The sequence below is a fragment of the Oncorhynchus kisutch genome, linkage group LG20 (assembly GCF_002021735.2).
Source record: "Oncorhynchus kisutch isolate 150728-3 linkage group LG20, Okis_V2, whole genome shotgun sequence".
Lineage (NCBI taxonomy): Eukaryota > Metazoa > Chordata > Actinopteri > Salmoniformes > Salmonidae > Oncorhynchus > Oncorhynchus kisutch.
In genome coordinates, this window is record NC_034193.2 from 18,669,808 (window position 1) to 18,697,569 (window position 27,762).

Consider the following 27,762-nt stretch of genomic DNA (forward strand, 5'->3'; position numbering starts at 1 on the left):
TATGGTTGAGACCAGGAAGTGGGGGACAGGACTCACCGTTTCTCCTCTCCCTCTGATAGGCTAGGGTCCTGCTCCTTGGGCATGTGTTCCATTCACCTTAATTCCATCCAACAGCCAATCATGCGAGACTGAGGCGGGCCCCACCCTCGGACGCTCGCTGGTCATTCGCAGGTAGGGGGGTCAGTCAGTGCGACATCACAGGGTCCCGGTCCGGGCGGGCTCTAGCCTCCGGAGCGACCCCCCTGTGCTTGCCCTAGGACTGACGAATGGACTGGACCGGACAAGATCTATCAATGAGAGAATAGGATATATTCAGTTAGCAAGAACTCCACGTAAACAATCAGTTAGCATGACTTCCATACACAGTAAGCAACTTCCATACGTTTGGTTAGTATGACCTCCATGTATACATTCAGTTAGCTTGGCTAAATGTATACATTCCGTTAGCTTGGCTAAATGTATACATTCCGTTAGCTTGGCTAAATGTATACATTCCGTTAGCTTGGCTAAATTTATACATTCCATTAGCTTGGCTAAATGTATACATTCCGTTAGCTTGGCTAAATGTATACATTCCGTTAGCTTGGCTAAATGTATACATTCCGTTAGCTTGGCTAAATGTATACATTCCGTTAGCTTGGCTAAATGTATACATTTCGTTAGCTTGGCTAAATGTATACATTCCGTTAGCTTGGCTAAATTTATACATTTCGTTAGCTTGGCTAAATGTATACATTCCGTTAGCTTGGCTTAATGTATACATTCCGTTAGCTTAGCTTAAAGCGCACATTCCGTTAGCATTAGATGGATAGGTCATTGTCATGGGAGAGAAGCGAGAATAGAACAGAGGGAATATCATTGACTGCCAATCAACAACAGTGGATACGAATTTTGTTTTAGTGCCAACCATGTTACTCAACAAGGATTCTCGTTCCTTTTTCTCTGTCTCCCTCCTGTACCTAAACAGAACGGACTAGAACTACCATGATTTGAGATGACATGTCCTCGTGTTTCCGTAGGGTTCAGACCATAACAGACTTGCCAGAGAGTGGTCTTCCATATGTTGCATTGGCCACATTGTTTATGCAACCTTTCCAAAAGCTTCATGTGAGAAGGTCTCACACGTTGGCCTAACATGCATGACCCCTGACTCCTGGCCACACGACGACAGGGCTTTCCAAGAGTTTCTGAGAAACACACACACACACACACATTTACATATACACACACACAAGCGACCTATTCAACCTTTTTGACCGCTCCTTCCTCAGCTCTATTCTTCCTCCCCTAATCCCTCGTTCAACGCCTTTCCAACCCCAAACAGAGGGATGGAACGATTGCGAGCACGAGATTGTTGTCAGCAATCGCTAATTTAACAGTGGCACCGCGTAATTGCCACATAATAGTGCGAGTTGAAATGCTGCGATGTCACCAAGCTTACTGTGTTCTATTTTACAGCACGTTGACTGCTTTAAAGCCGGGTTGTCGTGTCATTTTAAGGTAAGAAAGTGAAACCTATTGTGTCTTTCATGTATTCCGTTTTCCTCCAAGAGTGGCTGAATATTTTCCATCTATATTTCACATGGAAAATCATTTTGCTTGTGTAGGAATCTTCTTCATTGTAAAATTACAGACAAAAATGATCATTGGTCAGTGGGTTGATTCACTGATGTGGTCATCCTGTCTGGGTTGGCGCCTCCCCTTGGGTTGTGCCATGGCGGAGATCTTTGTGGGCTATACTCAGTCTTGTCTCAGGATGGTAAGTTTGTGGTTGAAGATATCCCTCTAGTGGTGTGGGGGCTGTGCTTTGACAAAGCGGGTGGGGTTATATCCTTCCTGTTTGTCCCTGTCCGGGGGTGTCCTCGGATGGGGCCACAGTGTCTCCTGACCCCTCCTGTCTCAGCCTTCAGGACTACCTGACATGATGACTCCTTGCTGTCCCCAGTCCATCTGACCGTGCTGCTGCTCCAGTTTCAACTGTTCTGCCTTATTATTATACGACCATGCTGGTCATTTATGAACATTTGAACATCTTGGCCATGTTCTGTTATAATCTCCACCCGGCACAGCCAGAAGAGGACTAGCCACCCCACATAGCCTGGTTCCTCTCTAGGTTTCTTCCTAGGTTTTGGCCTTTCTAGGGAGTTTTTCCTAGCCACCGTGCTTCTACACCTGCATTGCTTGCTGTTTGGGGTTTTAAGCTGGGTTTCTGTACAGCACTTTGAGATATCAGCTGATGTACGAAGGGCTATATAAATAAATTTGATTTGATTTGATTTATTTGACGGTCATGTTAGCATGATGTTTCGACAGTTCCCTCTTCGAGGTCAAAAGCCCAAACCCATTAATCAAGGCGTGTGTACGCAACCCCAGCCTCCGTGTCACACTTAACGATTTACAAGATGTCGACTGATGCACAGGTGTGAGTTTTACTAGCCAACTTCACCATTTACTTAGTTAAACAAATGTTGAACCGCGGCATTAACAGCCTCTCTCAATCTATTTACAGCTTGAACACGCTCCGTGATAAGAGGAACTTGAGACGAACGCATACCAGCCGCACAGCATCATGGGGGAAAAAAGGGAGGGGTGTATGTTGGAGAAGTGGTCGGCCTCCTACAGTGATGTCCTGACCCTGATAGATAACGCTAATAGCTGACCATAATACAGCGGTCTATCTAGCCATATCAAGGTTATCGTGCAGAGGTGGGATGCAGGACTAGCCAGACCCCCGTGGACATAATATATATTTCATATTCTATAGCGAGTTCAAGGACATTTCAAGGCATTCTAGTCCAACGTACCATAATGTGATGCAGTGGTTCTTGTAATAGTACTGTGGACTGTTAATAAGAACAAATATAAGAGCTCAGCTGGCGTATCCCCTCACACGGCATGTGCTGGTTCAGAGCTGCTAACACGAGACACACACACACACACACACGCTGACAGACACACACACGGAATCCAGCACAACACACGTGCACTGCATAGTCATGTAGTCTCCTCGACCCTAAACCACAAATGTGAGGACAAATTGTGATAAAAAGCTGGATAGGACAGTAATGACACACATTCACCAGAAGGACTATCACAAGAAAACCATTGACAGAGCTATCCCTGTGCTGCTTCTGCATGTACCAGTTGAAACAATTTGTCCGCGGCAATAAAACAGACAGAGGCTAAAGGGACTCATTGTGTTACAGTCAAATGGAGAAAAACAATGCAACCACATCTTGAAGTTCAAGAATGATTTAAAATCGGTTAAATCTCCAATACGGTCCAATAGATTAGATTAGATAGAGAAATGTTCTTCTGTCTATGTGCGATGTCCCATTTTCACTCTATGCCCGACCGCTAGCTCATATCTAGCCTCATCAGTGCTGTGGCCTTGCCTTGCCTGCACCTACTCAGATATCCATGCGTATGCTGTCTCCCTATAGCCAAGGTCAACCCCATACCATAATCTTATCATCTCTCTCTCTCTCAAGAACCCTATGCAATAATAAAACATGCTTTAGTAGGGGTGGGCTGTTTGATAGCCCCTACTAAAGCATGTTTTATTATTGCATAGGGTTCTTGTGAGAGAGAGAGAGAGAGAGAGAGAGATGATAAGATTATGGTAGTCAAGAGGAAAAGCAAGATGGAGCACGGGGAGAGGCTTTCAAAAGACAGAGTACAGCACACAGTAAATCTATACTTTCCTCTGAAAGTGCAGTAAAGGAGAGAGAAGAGAAACAGGAGAGAATGGGAACAGAGAGGGAGAGGGAGACAGAGGTAAATAGGGAACTTTAATTAGATCACAGTTGGTTGGCCTGAGGAGAGAAAATGAACTTAGTTTTTAGGGCTTACAAACCAATAACAGGAAAAGGGAAAAGAAAACACTGAATAATACATTTAAGGTGGAACGGACAGCGTTTGACCTACTTTGCAGTACAATACAGACAAGACAAACAGACAATCATATCAGTCAAAAATATCAAATTCCTCGTTTGTGCTACAAAACCAACTTTATAACTGGTTTTAAAAATAGTTTATGTTTGACTCAAAATTCCATGATGTACTGTAAGGCCTTGTTGGCAGAATAGATGTATGCGGTACACTGAATGATTTATATAATTCACCAAGACATTTCTTGGTTGTCCAAAACATATTGCTATCAGGTTGTAAATCACAGCTGGTCTGGAACATAACTCAATATTTTGGAAAAAAATGTACAACTGTAATAACTAAGTCATAACATGGCTAATATGCTATAGCGCACATGTCAAATACAAGGCCTGAGTATAAAGGAGTCAACAGTTGAGTCACCTACTTTATAAAATGACAGTCTGATGTGCTCTCATCTGTGAATTCAACTTCAATTGCGCTGCTTCTATGTGTCCCGTTTACAGCGCACAGCAGAGGGAAAGTGTACAGACACAAGCTACAATCCTAGCTCGGCTACTAAAAACGTGCAGTCTGGCTTTGGTTTTTAAAGCTTGACAAATGAATAACCAAAAAACAAAACCTGAAACAAAACTCCATCCAATGAGAAACATATAGGCCTATTACAGCAACATTTCAGCAGTAGCCTCGGCTGGCTACTCAACTACAAGACATTTTGAGTGCGCCACACAGCAATGCTGCATTCAACCGCACCAGTGACCCATGCAGTTGCAAATAAAGGCAAATCATGTTTTAAGTTTAAATGTTACAATAACCTATAGCTCTGATTTTGTTATTTGGAGTTATTAAATACTTTTTGATTAGGAAACGTTGGAACATATTATGGGCATCTGCAAGCACAGCAGCAAAGGCTGGACAAATAGTATTTATCTATTCTTTTGTTTTAATAAGTTATAATGCTATACAAAGCATCCTGTGTGCATACAGTGCCTTCGAAAAGGTTTCAGACCATCTGCCTTCTTCCACATTTTGTTGCCTTACAGCCTTATTCTAAAATGGATTAAATAAATAAAAATCCTCATAAATGCACACACAATACTCCATAATGTCAAAGCGAAACTAGGTTTTTTAGAAATCTTAGCAAATTTATTACAAATAAAAAACAGAAATACCTTATTTGCATAAGTATTCAGACACTTTGCTATGAGACTCGACATTGAGCTCAGGTGCATCCTGTTTCCATTAATCATCCTTGAGATGTTTCTACAACTTGATTGGAGTCCACCTGTGGTAAATTCAATTGATTGGACATGATTTGGAAAGGCACACACCTGTCTATATAAGGTCCCACAGTTAACAGTGCATGTCAGAGCAAAAACCAAGCCATGAGGTCAAAGGAATTGTTCGTAGAGCGCCTAGACAGGATTGTGTCGAGGCACAACATTTCTGCAGCATTCAAGGTCCCCAAGAATTATTAAATGGAAGAAGTTTGGAACCACCAAGACTCTTTCTAAAGCTGGTCGCACAGCCTAACTGAGGAATCAGGGGATTGTCACTCTGACAGAGCTTTAGAGTTCTTCTGTGGAGATGGAAGAAACCTCCAGAAGGATCATCTCTGCAGTACTCCATCAATCAGGCCTTTATGGTAGAGTGGCCAGACGGAAGCCACTGCTCAGTAAAAGGTACATGAAATCCCACTTGGAGTTTGCCAAAAGGCACCTAAAGACTCACAGACCATGAAAAACAAGATTCTCTGGTCTGATGAAACCAAGATTGAACACTTTGGCCTGAATGCCAAGCGTCACATCTGGAGGAAACCTGGCACCATCCCTACGGTGAAGCATGGTGATGGCAGCATCATGCTGTGGGGATGTTTTTCAGTGGCAGGGACTAGGAGACTAGTACTGTTATAATCTCCACCCGGCACAGCCAGAAGAGGACTGGCCACCCCTCAGAGCCTGGTTCCTCTCTAGGTTTCTTCCTAGGATCCTGCCTTTCTAGGGAGTTTTTCCTAGCCACTGTGCTTCTACATTGGCATTGCTTCCTTTTTGGGGTTTTAGGCTGGGCTCAGGACCTCAGACTGGGTTGAAGGTTCACCTTCCAACAGGATAACGACCCTAAGCACACAGCCAAGACAACACAGGAGTGGCTTCGGGACAAGTCTCTGAATGCACTTCAGTGGCCCAACCAGAGCCCGGACTTGAACCCGATCTAACATCTCTGGAGAGACCTGGAAATAGCTGTACAGCGACACTCCCCATCCAACCTGACAGAGCTTGAGAGGATCTGCAGAGAAGAATGGGAGAAACTCTCCAAATACAGGTGTGCCAAGCTTGCACCCAAGAAGCCTCAAGGCTGTAACCGCTGCCAAAGATGCTTCAAGAAAGTACTGAGTGAAGGGTCTGATTACTTATGTAGATGTGATATTTCATATTTTGCAAGTTTTTTGGTAAAAACAAATAGGCTATATCTGTCCCGAAAATGCAACTTTTTCTCCTCATATCGTTTTTCAGTGGCTACAGCTGGAGAGACAGGTGTAATTCAGTTAGCAAGCAAGAAATGTGAATCATTTTTCTCGCTAGCTAGCTATGCTGAACTTTAACGACTGTTATCCACAGTTACCATATCTCTTAGTTGTCAATCAAATGTATTTAGCAGGCAGGCACGTTCCCATTCAACTGTCAAAACGTGCGTTGGGACCAGCATGCATTGGTAGGCAAACTACAGAAGGACGAGCAGGCTACTATTCTCCATCGTTTATCAGTGCAATTGTGATGGCCAACTAGCTGAAAAAGTTTGAGAGGGTTTATCTTACGTTCCCTCGTTAAATTTGAGCTCATCTTGTTTGCATAATAGGCCAACTGTAGCTCTGATTGGCTGCGTAGACACCGGTCCTGGACAAGACAGATGTTTTTATTCAGTTTTGTTGACTGTAATTTCTATGAATTGTCCAAACGCACAGCCGTTTTCCAACTTTATATTCATATAGAATTTTATGTCATTCCCGAACATTCTATTGCTTTATGGAACCAACTATATGTAAGTGCTCGCTCGTCAGAACCCCACCCCCACAAAAAAAAAAAAACCATAGGTGTCACATTCTTCCTGGGAGATTTTAATAAGATTTCATGTTGCTAAAATGCTGTCAGTTCCACTTTAAGGGTTTCAGGTGGCTTATGCAAGTGTGTGTGTGTGTGTGTGTGTGTGTGTGTGTGTGTGTGTGTGTGTGTGTGTGTGTGTGTGTGTGTGTGTGAGTGAGTGAGGTGGGTTGTTTTGTGTGTTTGTGTGCATTTTTGCGCTTGTACTGCATTTGTGTGCTGTGTGCTTACATGAGTGAGTGTGAGCGAAAATGTGTGCGTGTATATACACATATAATCTTTTGCCACAGACGCTGTATCTCTGAGAGTCTGGCAAGCGTGACTAGCACATGTAACAAGAAACATAGGTATACACTGAATGTGCAGACAGCTACAGTATGGATCTCGTCAAGTGGGGGATGATTACTTGAGAATAATCAAATCACATTTTATGTCACGGTAAGGACCGACGCTGGAGATGAGAAGCAAGTACAGGGAGTGAACATTTAATGGAAAATGAAACAAACAGCGGGAGGAACAAAACGACATGACAACAATAATGCTGACGGGGAACAAACTGAGGAACAAACAGATATAGTAGGGGCAATCAACAACGTGAAGGAGTCCAGGTAAGTCCAGTGAGCGCTGGTGCGCGTAATAATGGTGACAGGTGTGAGTAATGAATGGCAGCCTGGCGCCCTCAAGCATCAGAGAGGGGAAGCGGGAGCAGGCATGTCAGTCTCATACATGCCGAATATAACCTTGAAATGCTTACTTACGAGCCCCTAACCAGCAATGCAGAGTTTTTAAAAAGTAAGTAAGTGAAATTGGCTAAATAAATTAAAGGAAAAAAATAACAAGGCTTTATACAGGCGGTACTGGTACCGAGTCGATGTGCAGGGGTACGGGTTAGTAATTGAGGTAATATGTACATGTAGGTAGGGGTAAAGTGACTATGCATAGATAATAAACAGAGAGTAGCAGCAGCGCATGTGAGAAGTGTGAAGGAATGTGAATGTATGTGTGTGTGGCGTCAATATGCATGTGTGCGTGTGTGTGTGTGTGTGTTGAATACATCTCTAAACAATGTGAGCCCAGCCATTTCTTCAGTCACTCTCACTCACATGGCCTGATCTGTTTCCCTGTCCTGTCAAATCAACCCTCCAACTTTTAATTGGGGCTTGAGAATCTGGGCTCGCTCCCCGAGCTGCACTTTAATTGGCATACTATAAAATGCCAACTTTAAAACGCATGAGAAAGAAAAACGAGCGAACTTGTGATGTTGGCGCGTGGGGCAGCCTCTGTATCAATTAAACATCCCTCTATTTATTTAGTCTTTTAGTTCCCACCAATTTGATTGACGTCTCTCAGTTCTTTATTTGCGAGGGAAAATGACAAAAGGGAGGAGCTGAGCTCGGTTAAAAAGGAGGAGAGAGAGGGAGAAGAAGCTCTTGATGGAGGAAGAGAGGGAAGTTTAGATCAAGGACGTCTGAGGTTTAATGTGTAGTTGATGTGACGGAGTGAAATAGGTTGATCTGTAAAGAGGAACTTGACAGAGAGATCTAGGGCTGTCGACTTGTTTGGAGCTTGAAGAACTGCGGGTGCTCCATCTGCTGCAGTGCAATCAGTGGAAGTCTCCTAAGACTCCTTTCCAAGTTGGTGCATAATTCACCCTGACTCACATGGCCTTATTGCAGTTGGTGAAAGTGGTGTTAATCAATGCAACGAGGCTCCACTACTAAGGGCTTTATAGACCATACTTTGTATTTTTTATTTCACCTTTATTTAACCAGGTAGGCCAGTTGAGAACAAGTTCTCATTTACAACTGTGACTTGGCCAAGATAAAGCAAAGCAGTGTGACACAAACAACAACCCAGAGTTACACGTGGGATAAACAAAAGTACAGTCAATACCTCAACAGAAAAATCAATATACAGTGTGTGAAAATGAAGTAAGGAGGTAAGGCAATAAATAGGCCAAAGTAGCGAAGTAATTACAATTTAGCAAATGAACACTGGAGTGATAGATGATGCAGATGATGATGTGCAAGTAGAAATACTGGTGTGCAAAAGAGCAAAAAAAGTAAATAAAAACAATATGGGGATGAAGTAGGTAGTTGGATAGGCTATTTACAGATGGGCTGTGTACAGCTGCAGCAATCGGTAAGCTGCTCAGATAGCTGATGTTTAAAGTTGGTGAGGGAGATAAAAGTCTCCAACTTCAGTGATTTTTGCAATTCGTTCCAGTCAGCAGAGAGCTGGAAGGAAAGGCAGCCAAAGGAGGTGTTGCATTTGGGGATGACCAGTGAGCTGAGATAAGGCGGAGCTTTACCTCCAAAGACTTATAGATGACCTGGAGCCAGTGGGTTTGGCAACGAATATGAAGCGAGGGCCAGCCGACGAGAGCATACAGGTCGCAGTGGTGGGTAGTATAGGGGGCTTTGGTGACAAAACGGATGGCACTGTGATAGACTGCATCCAGTTTGCTGAGTAGAGTGGTGGAGGCTATTTTGTAAATGACATCGCCGAAGTCGAGGATCGGTAAGATGGTCAGTTTTACGAGGGTATGTTTGGCGCGTGAGTGAAGGAGGCTTTGTCTAGATTTAATTTTGGATTGGAGATGCTTAATATGAGTCTGGAAGGAGAGTTTACAGTCTAGCCAGACACCTAGGTATTTGTAGTTGTCCACATATTCTAAGTCAGAACCGTCCAGAGTAGTGATGCTAGTCGGGCGGGCAGGTGCGGGCAGCCATCGATTGAAGAGCATGTATTGAGTTTTACTAGCATTTAAGAGCAGTTGGAGGCCACGGAAGGAGTGTTGAATGGCATTGAAGGTCATTTGGAGGTTTGTTAACACAGTGTCCAAAGAAGGGCCAGGTGTATACAGTATGGTACAGCACATCTCAGTGTCATCACCACCTTAAGGCAGAGAGAGAAAACCTGTGTGTGTGTGTGGACTCCTGAACCACGTGCCAGACACACACACACACACACACACACACACACACACACACACACACACACACACACACACACACACACACACACACACACACACACACACACACACACACACACACACACACACACACACACACACACACACACACACACACACTGCCCAGCCTACTCCAGTTGCATTACACTATGCAGGAGGACATAGGATCACTGTTCCCTCCGCTATAGCCCTAAGACTGAACGTGCCCGTCATGAGGTAAACAAGTCACCTGGCAAAGAGACACACAGATGCCTTTTTTCATTTTTTTTAACTGACTCGTCACTACATCAACCCAACAGCCCTACGGTAACGTAGTGATCCTGCCACTTGACAGAACCCCTGGTATTCCAGATAGAGACTTGTTAGACAACAAATCACAATCAAATCAAATTGTATTGGTCACATGCACATATTTAGCAGATGTTACTGCGGGTGTAACGAAGTGTTCCTCGCTCCAACAGTGCAGTAATATCTAAGCCACCCCATAAACATTCACCCCCTGACAACTGACTTGGGGTTGGATTTCTATACTCCCACTGGGGACCCTAACCATTATGAGGAATTCACATAGTTGACCTAAGACCAGTTGGTGAGGTTGAAAAGTAAAGAGAGCGGTATGTGTGTGTGTGTGTGTGTGTGTGTGTGTGTGTGTGTGTGTGTGTGTGTGTGTGTGTGTGTATCAGTTGGCCTGGTGTATTTGATGTCCAGCTGGGAGGGCACATTGACACTATCCTGATTACTTTCTAGTGGTCATTATAGGTCACAGCTAGCCACACACACACACACACACACACACACAAGCAGATATATGGTAATCTATAGTAATATATTGCACTACAGAGACAATTGAGTATTGCAAGCACACATACATTACCTCATCCACATCCGCACACACCCTGTCCCCCAACCTTTCTCCCTCTGTGATGGGAACCGTGGAAGCAAACCCAACCTTGAACTCAGAGGATATGCCCTGCTGATTGTTGCTGTGTGTGTGTGTGTGTGTGACAAGGGCATATGGGACGTGCTGCAGGGCCTCTTCCCTAGGTACAGTATGCAGAGCAGGGTAGGAACACTTGGCACCATGTTCTGTCTGTCTGTCTGTTTTCCTCTTTTCTTTTATACTATTGAAAACAGTGATGAATAGAGAAATAAGCGAAAGCCTTAGGAAACTGTCTCTTCTACCACTCTGCAACAGTACACAAATTGTTTCACATTTTTCAACAACATTGCAGCAAGGCCCCCAAGGCAAAACGGAGCCTCAAATCACATGAAGAAATAAGGGACCTTTTATCCCAAACAACAGAGACGGTGTGGGGGTTAGAGAGAGGGTGCCTAGGGGTTAGATATGTTGGGGTTATATATGAAGGGGTGCCTAGTCAGGGGGTGTCAATGTATGTAGGGTAGATAGACAATAAGATCTGGTTATATCTTGCTCTTGTGTACAGATCCAGGATCAGCTTATACATCCTGAATTCTAACCTTAAACATTAAGGGATGGAGGGGGGGGGGGTTAAAACTGACATGAGATCAGTATCTTGGACCAACTTCCTTTTACTTGATAGACAGACAGGGGCAGCTGGCTGAGGGGGATACAGACAGAGGCACTGGGACTGATATGAAAGACAGATAGTGGCAGTTGTGGGGCAGGGTGTGTGTGTATATGTGCTGCATGTAGGTGTGTGTGCAGGGGGAGGGCGTCCGACGGCAGGCTGGAGTGGGTGACAGATAATAGTTGTAGGGTTCAACCCACAGGGGTGGAGATTATAAACAAGGCAGAGGCTGCCCCGCCCCCTATTCCACAGAGCTAAAGATCTGCATTATGTTTTGGGCATTTGTTTCTTTACCTGTACTTTACGGACACATTTTTGTGGTCACCCTCCCTTCACACATTTCTCACTGTCGATGGTGAATGTTAAATCTTCAAGATTTACCGGTGAAACGTCCATGCAGTATCTGCTTGCCAGCAGTTTGATCAGTTTCATGGAAATATACATTTATATGTTCTTAGTTATATGTACGCTGTCGTTTTGAAGTACAGTGCTGTTTTGGACAGTGAGTGAATGTTGGAGCAGATTGAGTTAAAACACTGTAGTATTCCTGCGTTTTGGTTCAATCAAAGCACAGATTTTGCCTCGCGGCACATGTTGTCGGACAATAGGGAAAAAAAGGACAGTAATGTTCGGTTCTATAATTATTTGATCATTCAGACATTGAGTCAGCTTTGATCAAGTCCATTAAACACCTTTCTCCATTCATCACTGAGATTGAGCAGAGTAGCTTGTTCTCTGGGCAGCAGAATGAGACGAGCAGAGACTGTGCGTACAGTAGAGAATCTCACACGTGCATAAGCTTTAAACCTTTAGCTATTGGGAAGAGGGTTCCAGAGATTTCGGATCCACAGCCACTCCGTATAAAGGGGTTTACATAGACAATGGTAGTCAGGGCAGTTGCAGTAAATAGGTCTAATGTACAGTGTGGATGGAGGAACAAATACAGGTAACAGAGTGGAAATGCCATGATGTAAATAAGGTTATAATCCTGTCCTATAGCTCCCTTTCGCTCCCCTCCCTCACTTTTCTCTCCTCCCTCTCACCCCCCCCCCCCCCCCCCCCCCCATCCCCGTTCCAGCCTGTTTTGGCAAAGGCAAGTTAAGACGCTCCCAAGAATGTGACTAGCGTTCGGAAAACAAATCCAACTCTTTTTCCTTCTTCTACCCCACTGTCTTTTTTAAGGTAGATCTATCAAGCGTCTCAAGCCTGGGTACTTCCAAGAGGAAAATAAAGGGATTTGATTGGATCAAACCCGCTACGGGTCAGCCTCCCTCCTTTCCGGTCCCTTGACTTGATGGAGCACAACATATTTTTCAACGCACCTAACCCCTTGACATGAAGGTTGTTCTCCCACAGTCCACCTTAACAGAAACCCATTGCGTGAAAGCATACATTCTGTACTTAGTTTGTTTTTGTTCTGTTGTTGTTTTTATATGGCAACTTCCCACCCCTCTGTTCATCATTTCCGAACAGCAATTGGAAATTGTAGTGAACTACACTCAGGGAATGACTTCATATTTGTACCTTCAACAGTCTTTGGCAAACCCTGCTACGCTATTGGGCGATACGCCATAACTTTCCATTGGAACCAAAGAGAGAGAGAGAGGGGACACTGAGTGTTCTTCTCAAGTTTCAACACAAAGAATCCCACTGTCTGACCGACTGCGTGTTTCTACAACAACGAGTTTGTTTATAGTTTGGATAAATCCATTTCACAAGACTCATTAAATCGCTGAATACAGTTGAGAACAAATATATTGCCACCCTTGCACTTTTGAAATGAAGCCTTCTATGAAAATAACACCCTCCCTATAATCAAACATGGGGAGGTTTGATAATGCTGTGGGGTTGCTTTGCTGCCTCTGGTACTGGGGACATTGAACGTGTGCATGGCATCATGAAATCAGCAGGTTATCAAGGTGTTTTGTAGTGCAATGTTCAACCCAGTGTCCAAAAAACTATACTGAAGGTTGTGGGTCTTCCAGAACGACACCGACCTCAAACACACATCAAAAGATCTGAAAACAGCAGTTGGTGGAGGGCACCCCTCAAACATTGAAAAATTAGAACAGTTTGCTGTTGCCAGTAGAATGGTGCAGCAAGCTCATTGACGGCTACAAGAAGCATTCGTCTGCAGTTATATTGGCCAAAGGCTGTGCAACCAAGTACTAGCTCTGGGGTGGCAATCATTTTGTCCATGCCATTTCCATTTACTTTCTAAATTAAAATGGTAAACTTTACAAAAATACATTGGTTCTGCAATGTTGAAAATCCAATAACAAGGTGTGGTGACCTGAAGTTATTTTCAATTTCAAATTATTTTTGAAGAAATAGGGAATTTGCAAGGATGCCAGGAAAGATGCAAGGGGGGCAATATACAGTTGAAGTGGGAAGTTTACATACACCTTAGCCAAATACATTTAAACTCAGTTTTTCACAATTACTGACATTTAATCAGAGTAAAAATTCCCTGTCTTAGGTCAGTTAGGATCAACACTTTACTTTAAGAATGTAAAATGTCAGATTAATAGCAGAGTTAATTATTTATTTCAGCTTTTATTTATTTCATCACATTCTCAGTGGGTCGGAAGTTTACATACACTCAATTAGTATTTGGTAGCATTGCCTTTAAATTGTTAACTTTGGTCAAACGTTTTGGGTAGCCTTCCACAAGCTTCCCACAATAAGTTGGGTGAATTTTGGCCCATTCCTCCTGACAGAGCTGGTGTAACTGAGTCAGGTTTGTAGGACTCCTTGCTCGCACACACTTTTTCAGTTCTGCCCACAAATTTTCTATAGGATTGAGCACATTTCTCCAAAAAGAACCATCTTTGTTCCGATGTGCAGTTGCAAACCGTAGGCTTTATTATGGCGTTTTTTTATATGCTCCCAAGGATGAACAAGACTTGTGGAGGTCTACAATTGTTTTCCTAGGTCTTGGCTGATTTCTTTTGACTTTCCCATGATGTCAAGCAAAGTGGCACTGAGTTTGAAGGTAGGCCTTGAAATACATCCACAGGTACACCTTCAATTAGCCTATCAGAAGCTTCTCAAGCCATGACATCATTTTCTGGAATTTTCCAAGCTGTTTATAAAGGCACAGTCAACTTAGTGCATGTAAACTTCTGACCCACTGGAATTGTGATACAGTGAATAAGTGAAAAAATCTGTCTGTAAACAATGTTGGAAAAATGACTTGTGTCATGAACAAAGTAGATGTTCTAACCGACTTGCCAAAACTATAGTTTGTTAACAATACATTTGTGGAGTTGATGAAAAACAAGTTTAAAGTTTTAATGACTCCAACCTAAGTGTGTGTAAACCTCTGACTTCAACTGTATTAGTCCACAACTGTATAATGCCTAAATTACATTAGATGAATAACAAACTAAAAACATCAAAAGCCTTCATTGCCGAAGGCAAGATCATGGTTAGGGTTGCAAAATTCCAGGAACTTCCAATAAATTCCCTGCTTTTCCAGAAATCCTGGTTGGAGGATTCTGGATTTCCTGCTTATTCCCTCCTGATTCCGGGAATCCTCCAACTGGGATGTCGGGAAAACAATGGAATTCATTGAAAGTTCCTGGAATTTTGCAACCCTAACCATGGGAGAACAGTGAATCAGGGACCAGATGTATTTCACCTCTGTGTATGTTCATCTCGCATAGTAATGGGGGTTGTCTCTCGTTCTATAAATCACACACACAAATCAATTGAATCACCTACATACACGTGTGCACCAACACACAAACTATATCCCATATCCTCATAGATGGGACAAGATAGAAGGACTGACATGACCTCTAAGGGAGGTCAGGACATGCAGGTACGCTATGCTTTATTGTGTGTCTTTATTTCATGGTCACAAAGTGGAGGCTAGCTGAGCATTGGCAGACGCTCAGATCAGCAGGTACACTTTTATGAATGGGGTAGCCAGGCCAAGTTTCAGCATGGATACAAAGGGAATTGCACGTGTGTGTGTGTGTGTGTGTGGTCATTAACAAGGGCAGCCACGGGTTTGTGTGTGTGTGTGACATCAGCCAGGTTGGGAATATGAGGCCGGGGGCTGTGCGGGGTATTCTTTTTTACAATATATAGTATCAGATTGACAATATCGCAATATTATTTTTTGCGCTAGTTGGCTGTACCTGCACCAAAACCACAGTATGCCAATTTGTTTTCAGAAATTGTATTTCCCTGACTGATCAAAAGTCATTTTCTCATGATTCTCTCATCCCTCAACAGAGATATAGTGAGTAATAATTTAGGACCATGGAATCGCAATAAAATCCCAGTCGCTATATATATATATATATAAATATATATATATATATATATATATATATATAGAATCGTGAGAATCACAATACATACAGAACTTAAGTATCGTGATAATATCGTATTGTGAAGTCACTGCCAACTCTGTGGGCCGAATGCTTAAACCATGGCACGCTCACACACAGTAACCTCTTCTAACTGTGCAAGTGATCAAGGCAGTAAGGATTGACATGCCGACAACCCCAGGTGGTGACTCCATCTAGCCCACGCTGTGGGGTAGGAAGAATCTAGGGAAAGTCCCCTGGTCCATAACATGCCAACCAACACTCCCTTATTTACTAGGCAGATGTGAACAGAGCACAATAATGAATTTACGGCTGTCCCCGACAAAAAACAATCATCTTGGTCGATCGAGAGTAATCTGTTCTTTCGACCAATCGATTGGCCAACATTTTTAAACGTGTATTTTTCCATATATAGACATATTCTTTGTGTTTTTATCCAATCAAATATATGCACTGAGCTTGTATGATGCTTTATGCACACTGTTTCATTAAATAATTAAGAAACACAAATGACAAGAGGGAATCCGACCACAATTGATTTGATTGGGCGGGTCCAGGCTCAGACTCTTCTGACTGAAAAGTTCTGTTATCTAAATCCCTAATTTGTTTAGGAAAAACATTCCCTATTCCCTCAGCCCTTGCTCTCTTTACGGGACACATGTATGCATTGCCTTCATGTGACTAATAGGGCCTGACCTATAGCATGTCATAATTACATCAATACATTGGTTTTAACAAACTCCGAACACATGTGACAGCAAAATGGATGCAGAGGACGTGACAAATAAACTTGAAACTGGGGAACGTTTACTGGTTGCTCAGGAGGTAAAGGGGAAGTCGGATATATGGAATACATTTGAGTAGTAATGGAAAATACTGGTGATCAAGGAAACGAAGGAGCAAGGCCTGTGTGCATATTATGTGTGCCAAACAGGTGCTCTTAGATTACAATATAATTTTTCTGAAGATTTGGAACAATGTAAACAACAATAAATAAAGCATACGCATACCAGACAGTCTATTGTAAAGTTGTTTTGCTTTTTTGTAAAGCCTTTATTACAGCAAAGACCAAAAACTTTCGCATTCATTCGTGAAAGCAATTTCTGAAATTGAATATTCATTGTGTATGCGAATTACTCAAGGGCCTCTTCAATATTTTATTTTAAATCATGAATGACTCGAATGCTCTGTGATGATATGAACAAATTAATGATTGATACAGTAGCCTATAGAAGAATTGAAATGTAGGCCTAAGTAAGTTACGGTATCAAGACTAAACAGGATGCGATCTTAGGCCTGGTGGTTATACAAGGCTGCTATAATAAGCCTAGCAATGATAACAACGTGACTTATTATTATAATGATGATCATAACAACAATAGTAATCATAATAATAAGAAGGACATCAAGAAAAAAAAGAGGGTTATTATTGTTATAATTATAAATATTATGTTTCTGATCATTTGGAACAGTGTCAACAACACTAAATAAATTATAAGTAATAACAGAGAGGCTGTTCTAATGAAAAAACGTGTAAAGCCTTAATTACAGCATAGCAAAGATTAAAAACAGACAAACTTGTGAAATTGCTTATCCAACATGTTGTGGTTACGTTAGGCTTGGTGCTCACGGAATCAGTAGGCTATTAAACAAACACTCAAACAGAAGCAGGATCTGTCTTATTTCTGTAGATATACAAAACCAGTCAAAAGATTGGATACAGCTACTCTTTCAAGGGTTTTTCTTTATTTTTACTATTTTCTACATGGTAGAATAATAGTGAAAACATCAACACTATGAAATAGAACATATGGAATGGAAGTAAAGTGTTAAACAAATCTAAATATATTTTATATTTGAGATTCTTCGAAGTAGCCACCCTTTTCCTTGATGACAGCTTTGCACAGTCTTGGCATTCTCTCAACCAGCTTCATGAGGTAGTCACCTGGAATGCATTTCAAGTAACAGGTGTGCCTTGTTAAAAAGTTAATTTGTGGAATTTATTTCCTTCTTAATGCGTTTGAGCCAATCTGTTGTGTTGTGACAAGGTAGGGGTGGTATACAGAAGATAGCCCTATTTGATAAAAGACCCAGTCCATATTATGGCAAAAACAGCTCAAATAAGCAGACAAACGACAGTCCATCATTACTTTAAGACATGAACATTTCAAGAAATTGCAGTCGCAAAAACCATCAAGCGCTATGATGAAACTGGCTCTCATGAGGATCACCACAGGAAAGGAAGACACAGAGTTACCTCTGCTGCAGAGGATAATTATAATTACAGAGTTACCAGCTTCAGAACTTACAGCCCAAATAAATGCTTCAGAGTTCAAGTAACAGACACATCTCAACATCAACTGTTCAGAGGAGAACATCATGAATCAGACCTTCATGGTCGAATTGCTGAAAATAAACCACTACTAAAGAACACCAGTAATAAGAAGAGACTTGCTTGGGCCAAGAAACAGGAGCAACAGACATAAGACCTGTGGAAATCTGTCCTTTGGTCTCATGAGTCCAAATGGTCGATTTTTGGTTCCAACCGCCATGTCTTTGTGAGACGCAGAGTACTGTGGTTCCCACCGTGAAGCATGAAGGAGGTGGTGTGGGGGTGCTTTGCTGGTGACTGTGATTAATTTAGAAATCAAGGCACACTTAATGAGCATGGCTACACACAGCATTCTACAGCGATACGCCACCCCATCTAACCCCGTTGCTCCCTCTGCCACATTGTTCTCAACACCAATATGCTGGTTAACTTTGCTATTATGCACTTAGCAACATGGAAAAGGCGGCAATTCAACGGCGCACTGGTGTTTCAGCGCTGCGGACAGCGAGTGCTATCCAATGCAGGAGAAAGAGCATTTGATATAAAATAATATTATTTGTATTAGTGTTGCACCATTGTTCTTATGTAACATAACCCTATACAATTTCAGTAGCACATCTTAAGAGTGACGGACTGTGCCATCTAAACGGCCTCCACAATGGATTAGCTCACTCAGAAAAGGCGCTAATCAGACAGGTGTCTTGTACAGTCGTGGCCAAAAGTTTTGAGAATGACTCAAATATTAATTTGCAAAGTCTGCAGCCTCAGTTTGTATGATGGCAATTTGCATATACTCCAGAATATTATGAAGAGTGATCAGATGAATTGCAATGAATTGCAAAGTCCCTCTTTGCCATGCAAATGAACTGAATCACAAAAAAAACATTTCCACTGCATTTCAGCCCTGCCACAAAAGGACCAGCTGACATCATGTCAGTGATTCTCTCGTTAACACAGGTGTGAGTGTTGACGAGGACAAGGCTGGAGATCACTCTGTCATGCTGATTGAGTTCAAATAACAGACTGGAAGCTTCAAAAGGAGGGTGGTGCTTGGAATCATTGTTCTTCCTCTGTCAGATGACGCGCCGTCATCATTGCTTTGCACAAAAAGGGCTTCACAGACAAGGATATTGGTGCCAGTAAGATTGCACCTAAATCAACCATTTATCAGATCATCAAGAACTTCAAGGAGAGCGGTTCAATTGTTGTGAAGAAGGCATCAGGGAACCCAAGAAAGCCAGGACCATCTCCTAAAGGTGATTCAGCTGCAGGATCGGGGCACCACCAGTACAGAGCTTGCTCAGGACTGGCAGCAGGCAGGTGAGTGCATCTGCACGAACAGTGAAGTGAAGACCTTTGGAGGATGGCCTGGTGTCAAGAAGGGCAGTAAAAAAGCCACTTCTCTCCAGGAAAAATATCAGGGACAGACTGATATTCTGCAAAAGGTACAGGGATTGGACCGCTGAGGACTGGGGTAAAGTAATTTTCTCTGATGAATCCCCTTTCCGATTGTTTGGGGAATCCGGAAAAAAGCTTGTCCGGAGAAGACAAGGTGATCGCTACCGTCAGTCCTGTGTCATGCCAACAGTAAAGCATCCTAAGACCATTCATGTGTGGGAATGCTTCTCAGCCAAGGGAGTGGGCTCACTCACAATTTTGCCTAAGAACACAGCCATGAATAAAGAATGGTACCAACACATCCTTCGAGAGCAACTTCTCCCAACCATCCAGGAACAGTTTGGTGATGATCAATGCCTTTTCCAGCATGATGTAGCACCTTCCCATAAGGCAAAAGTGATAACTAAGTGACACCAATATTTGGGGTCCATGGCCAGGAAACTCCCCAGACCTTAATCCCATTGAGAACTGGTGGTCAATCCTCAAGAGGCAGGTGGACAAACAAAAACTCACAAATGATGACAAACTCCAAGCATTGATTATGCAAAAATGGGCTGCCATCAGTCAGGATGTGGCCCAGAAGTAAATTGACAGCATGCCAGGACAGATTTCAGAGGTCTTGGAAAAAGAAGGATCAACACTGCAAATATTGACTCTTTGCATCAACTTCATGTAATTGTCAATAAAAGCCTTTGACACTTATGAAATGCTTGTAATTATACTTCAGTATTCCATAGTAACATCTGACAAAAATATCTTTCAGACACTGAGGCAGCAGACTTTGTGAAAATTAATATTTGTGTCATTCTCAAACATTTTGGCCACGACTGTACACAATTCTTTAAAAAAAAGTTTTTGCTACTGCTCGACCAAAGAAATCTCGGTCGACCAACAGCCTATCGACCAAACAATCGACCAGTCGACTAAATGGGGTCAGCCCTTAAATTAATTACACACAAGTGTAACATAAATACACGTTTACAAACGCATTCTGACGCACAGCCACTTTTACAACGAACATTTGATTTACAGACATGTAAATTACACACATAAAACACACACACACCCCACCATGAGCAGTCCACTAAGAAGTTGTCCAGGTCCCACAGTTACGGTGCAGTCCAGTGAAACACTACCAATTGTTCCTGTGCTGTGTGTACAAACAGGCCAGAGGAGCCAAACACAGGCCACAACTCAAATAAAAAAACAACAGGCTCGGGCCAAGAACATAAACATAAATAAATAAAATTATAGGTATAAATGTGTGTAAATGTATCAAGAAAAATAGAAAAACCTCGACAAATTGGGATGAGTTCATGAGGTTTATCCAGGCAAGCCTCCAAGGAAGGGATTGAGACATTGCCCAGAGTAGTGAATTTTGCATCTCAGCCCTCTCAGAGTATGTGTGTGTTGTCATTGTAAACAAGCGTACCCCACACAGATGCACTATCACTGGTCTATATCATACAGGTTAACATACAGTGTACCACACACACACACACCCTACAGCTCCTGTCACCTTTCAAAACAAAAGGAGGCCACCTCTATAATGACCAATAAAATATATATAGTAATAGTGCTTGTAGGAGGGGAAAATCCAGACACACACACACACACACACACACACACACACACACACACACACACACACACACACACACACACACACACACACACACACACACACACACACACACACACACACACACAGCTGTAGAGCCCACCGCCCAAGGGCCGGTTCCTACAGGGGATCGAGGTGTGTGTGTGTGTCCCGGTCCCTTCCCTTCTGGTGCGGATGTAAAGGATCCCAGTGAAAGGGAAGAAGGTGGTGGGCTTGGCAGGCGCAGGCGGTTGGAAGGTGATTTGCTTGGCAATGCTTGTGGATCAGGCCGGGGCGGACCACTCTCTCTCTAACGCCTGTGTGGTCCTGGATCAGATTAGCACCCCGGGCCTCTTAAAACACACACACACAAATAGACGCAGACTCGCAGGTATACACAGATGTGCGCACACACACAGACACTTTGATACACATACAAATCTGCTCTCAAACACACACCCACACTCAGAAATACAACAATAGACACACACACATGCACACACACACTTTATCAACTCGGACAGATCACCGAACATATACTCTACAGTCAGACAGAGCGACCAATAGAAAACAGACAGACAGAGTGGCCAATAGAAAACAGATAACCAAGAAAAAAAGGAGAGGAAAGCAGATTTAGGAAGGAAAGCAAAGGGGACGAGGGTGGGGTTTTCATGGCAAATGGCCCTGAGGTTATTTAACCACCCCTTTTCCATGCGTTCTCTTGTTCTCATTTCATGTCCCCCCCAGCCTGTGTGTGATTATGTGTGGCATTACATATGTATTTCAGAGTCCACACGTGTGTATACTGTCTGGTATTTTCTCTGTCTGTGATCTCCTAATGTGTAGGAGTATACCTATCTTTTTCCTGTCTGTGTGTGTGTGTGTGTTGGTGCTCGCGCAATGGTCTTCTACGTATTTGTTTGTGCATGGTTATTTGCTTAGAAAGCCTTGGGGGGGGGGGGGGGGGGGCGCCGCTGGCTATTTCCACCAAGTCCAGGTCTGTGTGAGTCTAATTCATGTCTGGGGTTGTATGTCAGGGCAAGTACAGCTCTGTGTGAAGAGTATGGGTCTATTTATTAATATGGAAACACATTCTCTCTCTCTCTCTCTCTCCCTCCCTCTCTCTCCCCCTCCCTCCCTCCCTCCCTCCCCCATGGCTATTGAACTGCAGTGATATTGAACGGCAGCTATACCTAAGAGTGTGTTTGTCTTCCAGTTTCCTTCCCCAGCGCGCCAATGCAGCTGGACAGAAGGTTGTTGGCTAACGAGCGCTCGCTAACGACACGAGGAGCTATTGTTATGACATCAGTGGGTTCCGTTTGAAGGCATATGGATGGGAGGGGAAGGGATAGTTGGGGATTCCCAAAAGATTTGCGGTGAGACAGACAGCACTCGCTGTACACATGAAAAAACACTCTAGGAGCTCAGATGCAATAATTGAATGAGCTATTAACCAACGTTTTTGACAGACAAGCTGTCTTCATCAGGGTATAATGGCAAACACTGCGGGTCACTAGTTTATATAGTATCAAAGGACACACACAGGTGTCTGTAATCATAGCCGGGTGTGGCCTGATATCATTGGATAGCTCTCAGATATAAACAGAACATACAAAAAGCATGAATGGAAAGCATACGATCATAGATACACAATTTGGCTACATAGACCTACAAACATTTACAATCAATAGCAAGAACACAATAATCACCAGAATGGCTTCAGATGAAAGTCTACGTTGAGACCGAAGGGAGCAAGGGTCTTTAAGTTAATGATCCAGGCAGCCTCTCGTTTTAACAATAAATTGTAGAGGTTACCCCCTCTCCGATATAACGTGGAGACGAAATCGAGCGGTTAGCTTCCAAAAAGTGGGCCGCAACTGGGTACGCCGAGTTTTTGCACCTGATGGTGCAACGATGCTCTGAGATTCGTACTTTTCATTTGCGCTTCGTTCCCCCCCCCCACATCATTTTTGACCACAGTTTTAATAACTGCCTTAGTGGAGCATGTGATAACACCTTTGATTGGGATCTGTTTCACTGTTTGGGGGTGTTGAAGGATCTACATTTATAAGTGCCATTGCATTTGAGCACAGACATTACACTTGTTGTTTCCATCCGGTAGAGGCACAAATAGACAATGTTGTGCAGGGATATTTTGGGGTGGTAAATCAGAGTATGCCAATTGATCTCTGAGATTTCTACCCCGAGAGAATAGGACCAAGGGAGGGTTCCCGAAAACACATTACCTAGACTGTCATCGGATCAATGTTTGTGAACGATTCCCTTAATTTGTTCAGAGCACTTTGAATGGCGGGTAAAGGAATGCTTTTTGCGAGACTGTCCTTGAAAGAGATCACGTCTCAATTTGTTGAGAATTTTCTCAACAGCAGTATTAATCTGACCCTTTTTGTATCACCTCTCCTTGAATTTTCTTTATGTCTTTTGACACTGTATAAAGCAGTGAGCCGCAGTGTTCTCGTCGGCCCGCACCTCGCCCCAACAGGTGTGAGTTTCCTTTGCCTCCAGAGCACTCCCTGTACAACCTTAATATTTTGGTGTGTGTGTGTGCGTTTGTACGCTCGGCATTGCCATGGCGACACATTAGCATCTCTGTAATGATCCTATGGTAGGCTGTCGTAACCATGGTAAGCTGTGGCTCTAGGCAGACAACTATAGCTACTCTACAGTACACTCTCGCTAGGCCTATACCACATCAAAGGAATTCCTATATATGAGTGGCACAGGCTAATGCCAGCACAGCGAAACCAATGGCATTGGTTTCCCAACCCTGGTCCTCCGGTACACAACAACAAAACACATTCGTTGTAGCCCTTGACAAACACACCTCATTCAACTTATTGAGGGCTTGATGATTCGTTGACAAGTTGAATCAGGGGTGCTTGTCCAGGGTTACAATCTAAATGGTGTTCTGTTGGGGGTACTGGAGGACCAGGGTTGAGAAACACTGGCCTAGCGTTTAAGAGTGTTGGACCAGTAACCGAAAGGTCACTAGCTTGAATCCCCGAGTCGACTAGGTTGAGAAATCTGTCGATGTGCCCTTGAGCAAGGCACTTAACCCTAATTGCTCCTGTAAGTCGCTCTTGATAAGAGCGTCTGTTAAATGACCAAAATGCAAATGGCCTACAGTACGGCAAGCTAAACATACCCTTTAGACTCAATGTTCCAGACAAACCCACATATAATTAGAATGAGGAAGGTTGGGAACAGAATGTACACAATTCAGTGTTCTACCACACACACAAAACACTGGAATTCAATCAAATTCAATGAAAGTAAATACTGCAATGAAGGGTCTGAGTGAATTGAGCACGCCGAGTCTGATAGCATTCAAATAAAAAATAATGACGTTGACAAAAGGTGAGTTTGTAATTGAAGAGCACATGAAGTTAATTAGGAGTGAAACTGCAACCTCTACTCAGTCTGCAGAGCAGCAGGTTTCTAGTACTGTCAGTCGCGAGCTGAATCACAGAGCAGTGGAGGGAGTTCTGCTGCTTGGGCAGGTGTGTGTGTGGGAGGTTGTGGAGATTGTGTGTGGGAGACATTGGGACGAGGTAGAAACACTCCTTCAACCTAGGTAGCCTGGCGTTATCGGAAAGGAATCCCACGCTGTTCTGCGGGCAGGCCGGACGGTTTTTGACAAGATCGAGTACAGCAGAAATGACTTTTCGTAGAAGGCGAGGAGAACTTACGCAGCAGGTTAGGAGAAGGAACGTAGCAGGTTAGGAGAATGAGGTTACAGTTAGGAAAAGGGTCAGGGTTAGCTTAAATCATAGCCAGAACCAGGCCTTCTCTCGGAACAGCCTTTGTTTCCATGAACACAATTCTGGTTAACCTGGTTGTCATCACTTGTCATCTCACCACCAATAGAAAAGCTCTGACTCAGAGTATGAATTCTTAAATGAGAGCTGACGGTGAGTTCCCACAGAGAAGAACCACTCAAACTAAGTAATTACAGGCACAATAAACGTTTTTTGAGACGTCATATCACTACTAGAAAGTGAATTTGTCTTTCCCCAACCTTTATTACACGAGTGCCGCTTTATTTCACGGTAGAGAAATGACCAGGCATTTTCCTTTTGAATGACGTGCTACAATTGCGATGGTGAACAAACAGTTCTTCACATCGTTAAGTGAACACACATCATGTGCACACACACACACACACACCCAGGTCGTCATTCTAAATAAGAATTTGTTCTTAATTGACTCGCCTGGATAAATAAAGGTTAAATAAACACTTTGTGAGATCTGTGTTCAAACGTGAACACTTCAATAATGAAACATACAAACCTTTATGTAAACACACAAACCACCACAAACACTTGTGCAGGTGTGCATGAATCGAACATGCACACACTCACAGAGACATGTATAAGGGCTAAGGGTGTATTCACACACACAGCTATATGCAGTGCCGCCACACACACACTAAAAGGTCTGGGGGGGTGAGTAAGCTCCAGTACATTCTTCTGCTTCACGGTCTGTCCTATTTACAATCTCGAGAGAAACAGTACACAGCTAGAGATCCAAACTTCCTCTCCCCCTGTCTCCCTGTCTCCCTGACAGACAGACAGACAACCTTTTGATGTCCTCCTTAAACATGAACACACACACACACACACACAACCAACTCCCTTAGCCATTCACATAACTCCCAATGAAAATACAGCTATGCCCTTGATAGCCGTGAAGCATTGGCATGAAAGATTCCTCCGTTCCATACCGTACTGTGTGACTAAATAACTCCCTGTCCACTTAACTAGGCCATGAACTGGCTGGCACATTTATCATCGCATTGGATAGGTGTGTTCTAAATTAGCATGCCAATCCATTCAACAAACTCATTGAACCTCATTCATCACTTTTGAGCAGTACGACTTTCCATGTAAAGGGCTTTTTTACTTAACAAGGTCTTCAGAAACCGAACAGGTAAGCACACAATTCCTGAAATGTGTGATTCATGTTAGGTGGGGTTTTGTGAATACGTTTTCCTACTTGATAAATGAGGCTGTTTAGCAGAGCTGAGGCGCCACAGTGTAATACTCTAACCTGACATATAGGGGACAGTGTGGGGCAGGAGGAGGGGCGACCCTACCACAGCTCCACCTGTTGCAGCCCTGGTCAGTAGCCTGAGGAAATACTACCTAAATCCCAAATTGACCCCTAGCCTCTACTCCCTAGCCACTCCTTTAGATCTGAGAGGATTGAATGTGTGGTTGAAGTGGAAGCAAATTGGTGACAATTCCAGCCAGTCAACCACAAGGTCAGATTAGGCATATTACCATAATGCCCATCTACCCAATACTTTCTTGTCTACAGGATGACTAGGGTCTAGGGTTTGATATAGAATCCAGTAAAATAGAGAGGAATTTTGAAATTGACACAGAGTGACTAAAGCAGCAGATCAAGCATCTATTTAATAAGTATTTCTCACATCTCTGCATTATGTGCCCCTAGTATACTTCGGGGTATTGCAGGCTAGATTTGCCTCAGGCCTAACCCCTGCTAATGCAATGATATGGAGTCAGATGGCATAATGTAGTGGGCCATTGGATCACTTGGGATCCGTCTCAAGCCAGCACAGAGATGGTACACAGCCTAAGCTCATTATTAGAGGGATAATACAGCTTATCCATGTGGGAGGAGAGGGGGATGAAGGGAGGGAAGTAGGGAGGGATGGAGAGAGGGAGTGGAGGAGGTTTGGTTGGCTCGCTGGGGACAGAGGAGCAGCAGGCATGTGTGATATCTAGCAGGGAGGAGTGGGGGGAGAATACTGTCGCAATTGCAAGTCCGCTGCGCAGGAGAGGCACACACACACACACACACACCAGAGGAGAGAGATCGCACAGAGACACCCTGATGCTACACTGTGTGTGGGTGTGTGTGTGTGTGTGTGTGGAGGGGGGGGGGGTGTATCTATTTCTGAGCTAAATTGGTGCTGCTCTCTGCAAAAGAGAAAAAGAGAGAGAAAGAAAGAGAGAGAGGGAAAAGAGAGAAGCTTGGAGAGAAGCTCTTTCCCAGTTTCCCAACTTCTACACATAGACACACACCGCCAGGAAGCAGCCACTGGACAGACCTGGGGAGCGAGACATTCTGGATCACACAGCCAGATCACACAGGCAGCCAGCCAGCCAGCCAGGCATCTGTAAACATCATCCATACTATACCACTCCCTCTCTCACTCCCTCCCTACCTCCCTTTTTACTGCTTTCTCGCCAGGATGTGAACGCACAACGCAATGTCCAGTTGAACTATAGGCGGCACTAGGAGAGTTCCCCCTAAAAGGCAAGGGACTCACCACTGCCAACCCCCCCCCCCCCTCCTGGAAGGAAGAGAAGAGACTGAATTAGCCATCTGGAAAGCTTCAAGGTTAGTTCAAGTCTGTATGTAGACAATCAACATTAGCAACTCCACTTCCAAACCCAAATAAAGACATATCACAAGAAATGAGAAGTCTGGCGAGGGGACATTGCTCTTTATAACAAGTATGACACGCAGCCATAACAGAAACGCAAAGCTAACAAACACCCTTCAACTCTCGCACATCTCTAATGT

The 27,762-nt window shown here is 43.4% G+C and overlaps 1 protein-coding gene across 2 annotated transcripts in view; it reads right to left on the reverse strand.

Moving 5' to 3' along the window:
- Positions 1 to 27,762, reverse strand: part of LOC109865402 (thyroid hormone receptor alpha) — a 174,362-nt gene that overhangs the window by 48,009 nt on the left and 98,591 nt on the right. For both annotated transcript variants that reach the window (XM_020453544.2, XM_031799090.1), the window contains one exon: positions 37 to 287. In XM_020453544.2, the coding sequence (XP_020309133.1) occupies positions 37 to 92 (56 nt within the window). In that variant the 5' untranslated portion in view covers positions 93 to 287. The remainder of the gene's footprint in view (positions 1 to 36; positions 288 to 27,762) is intronic.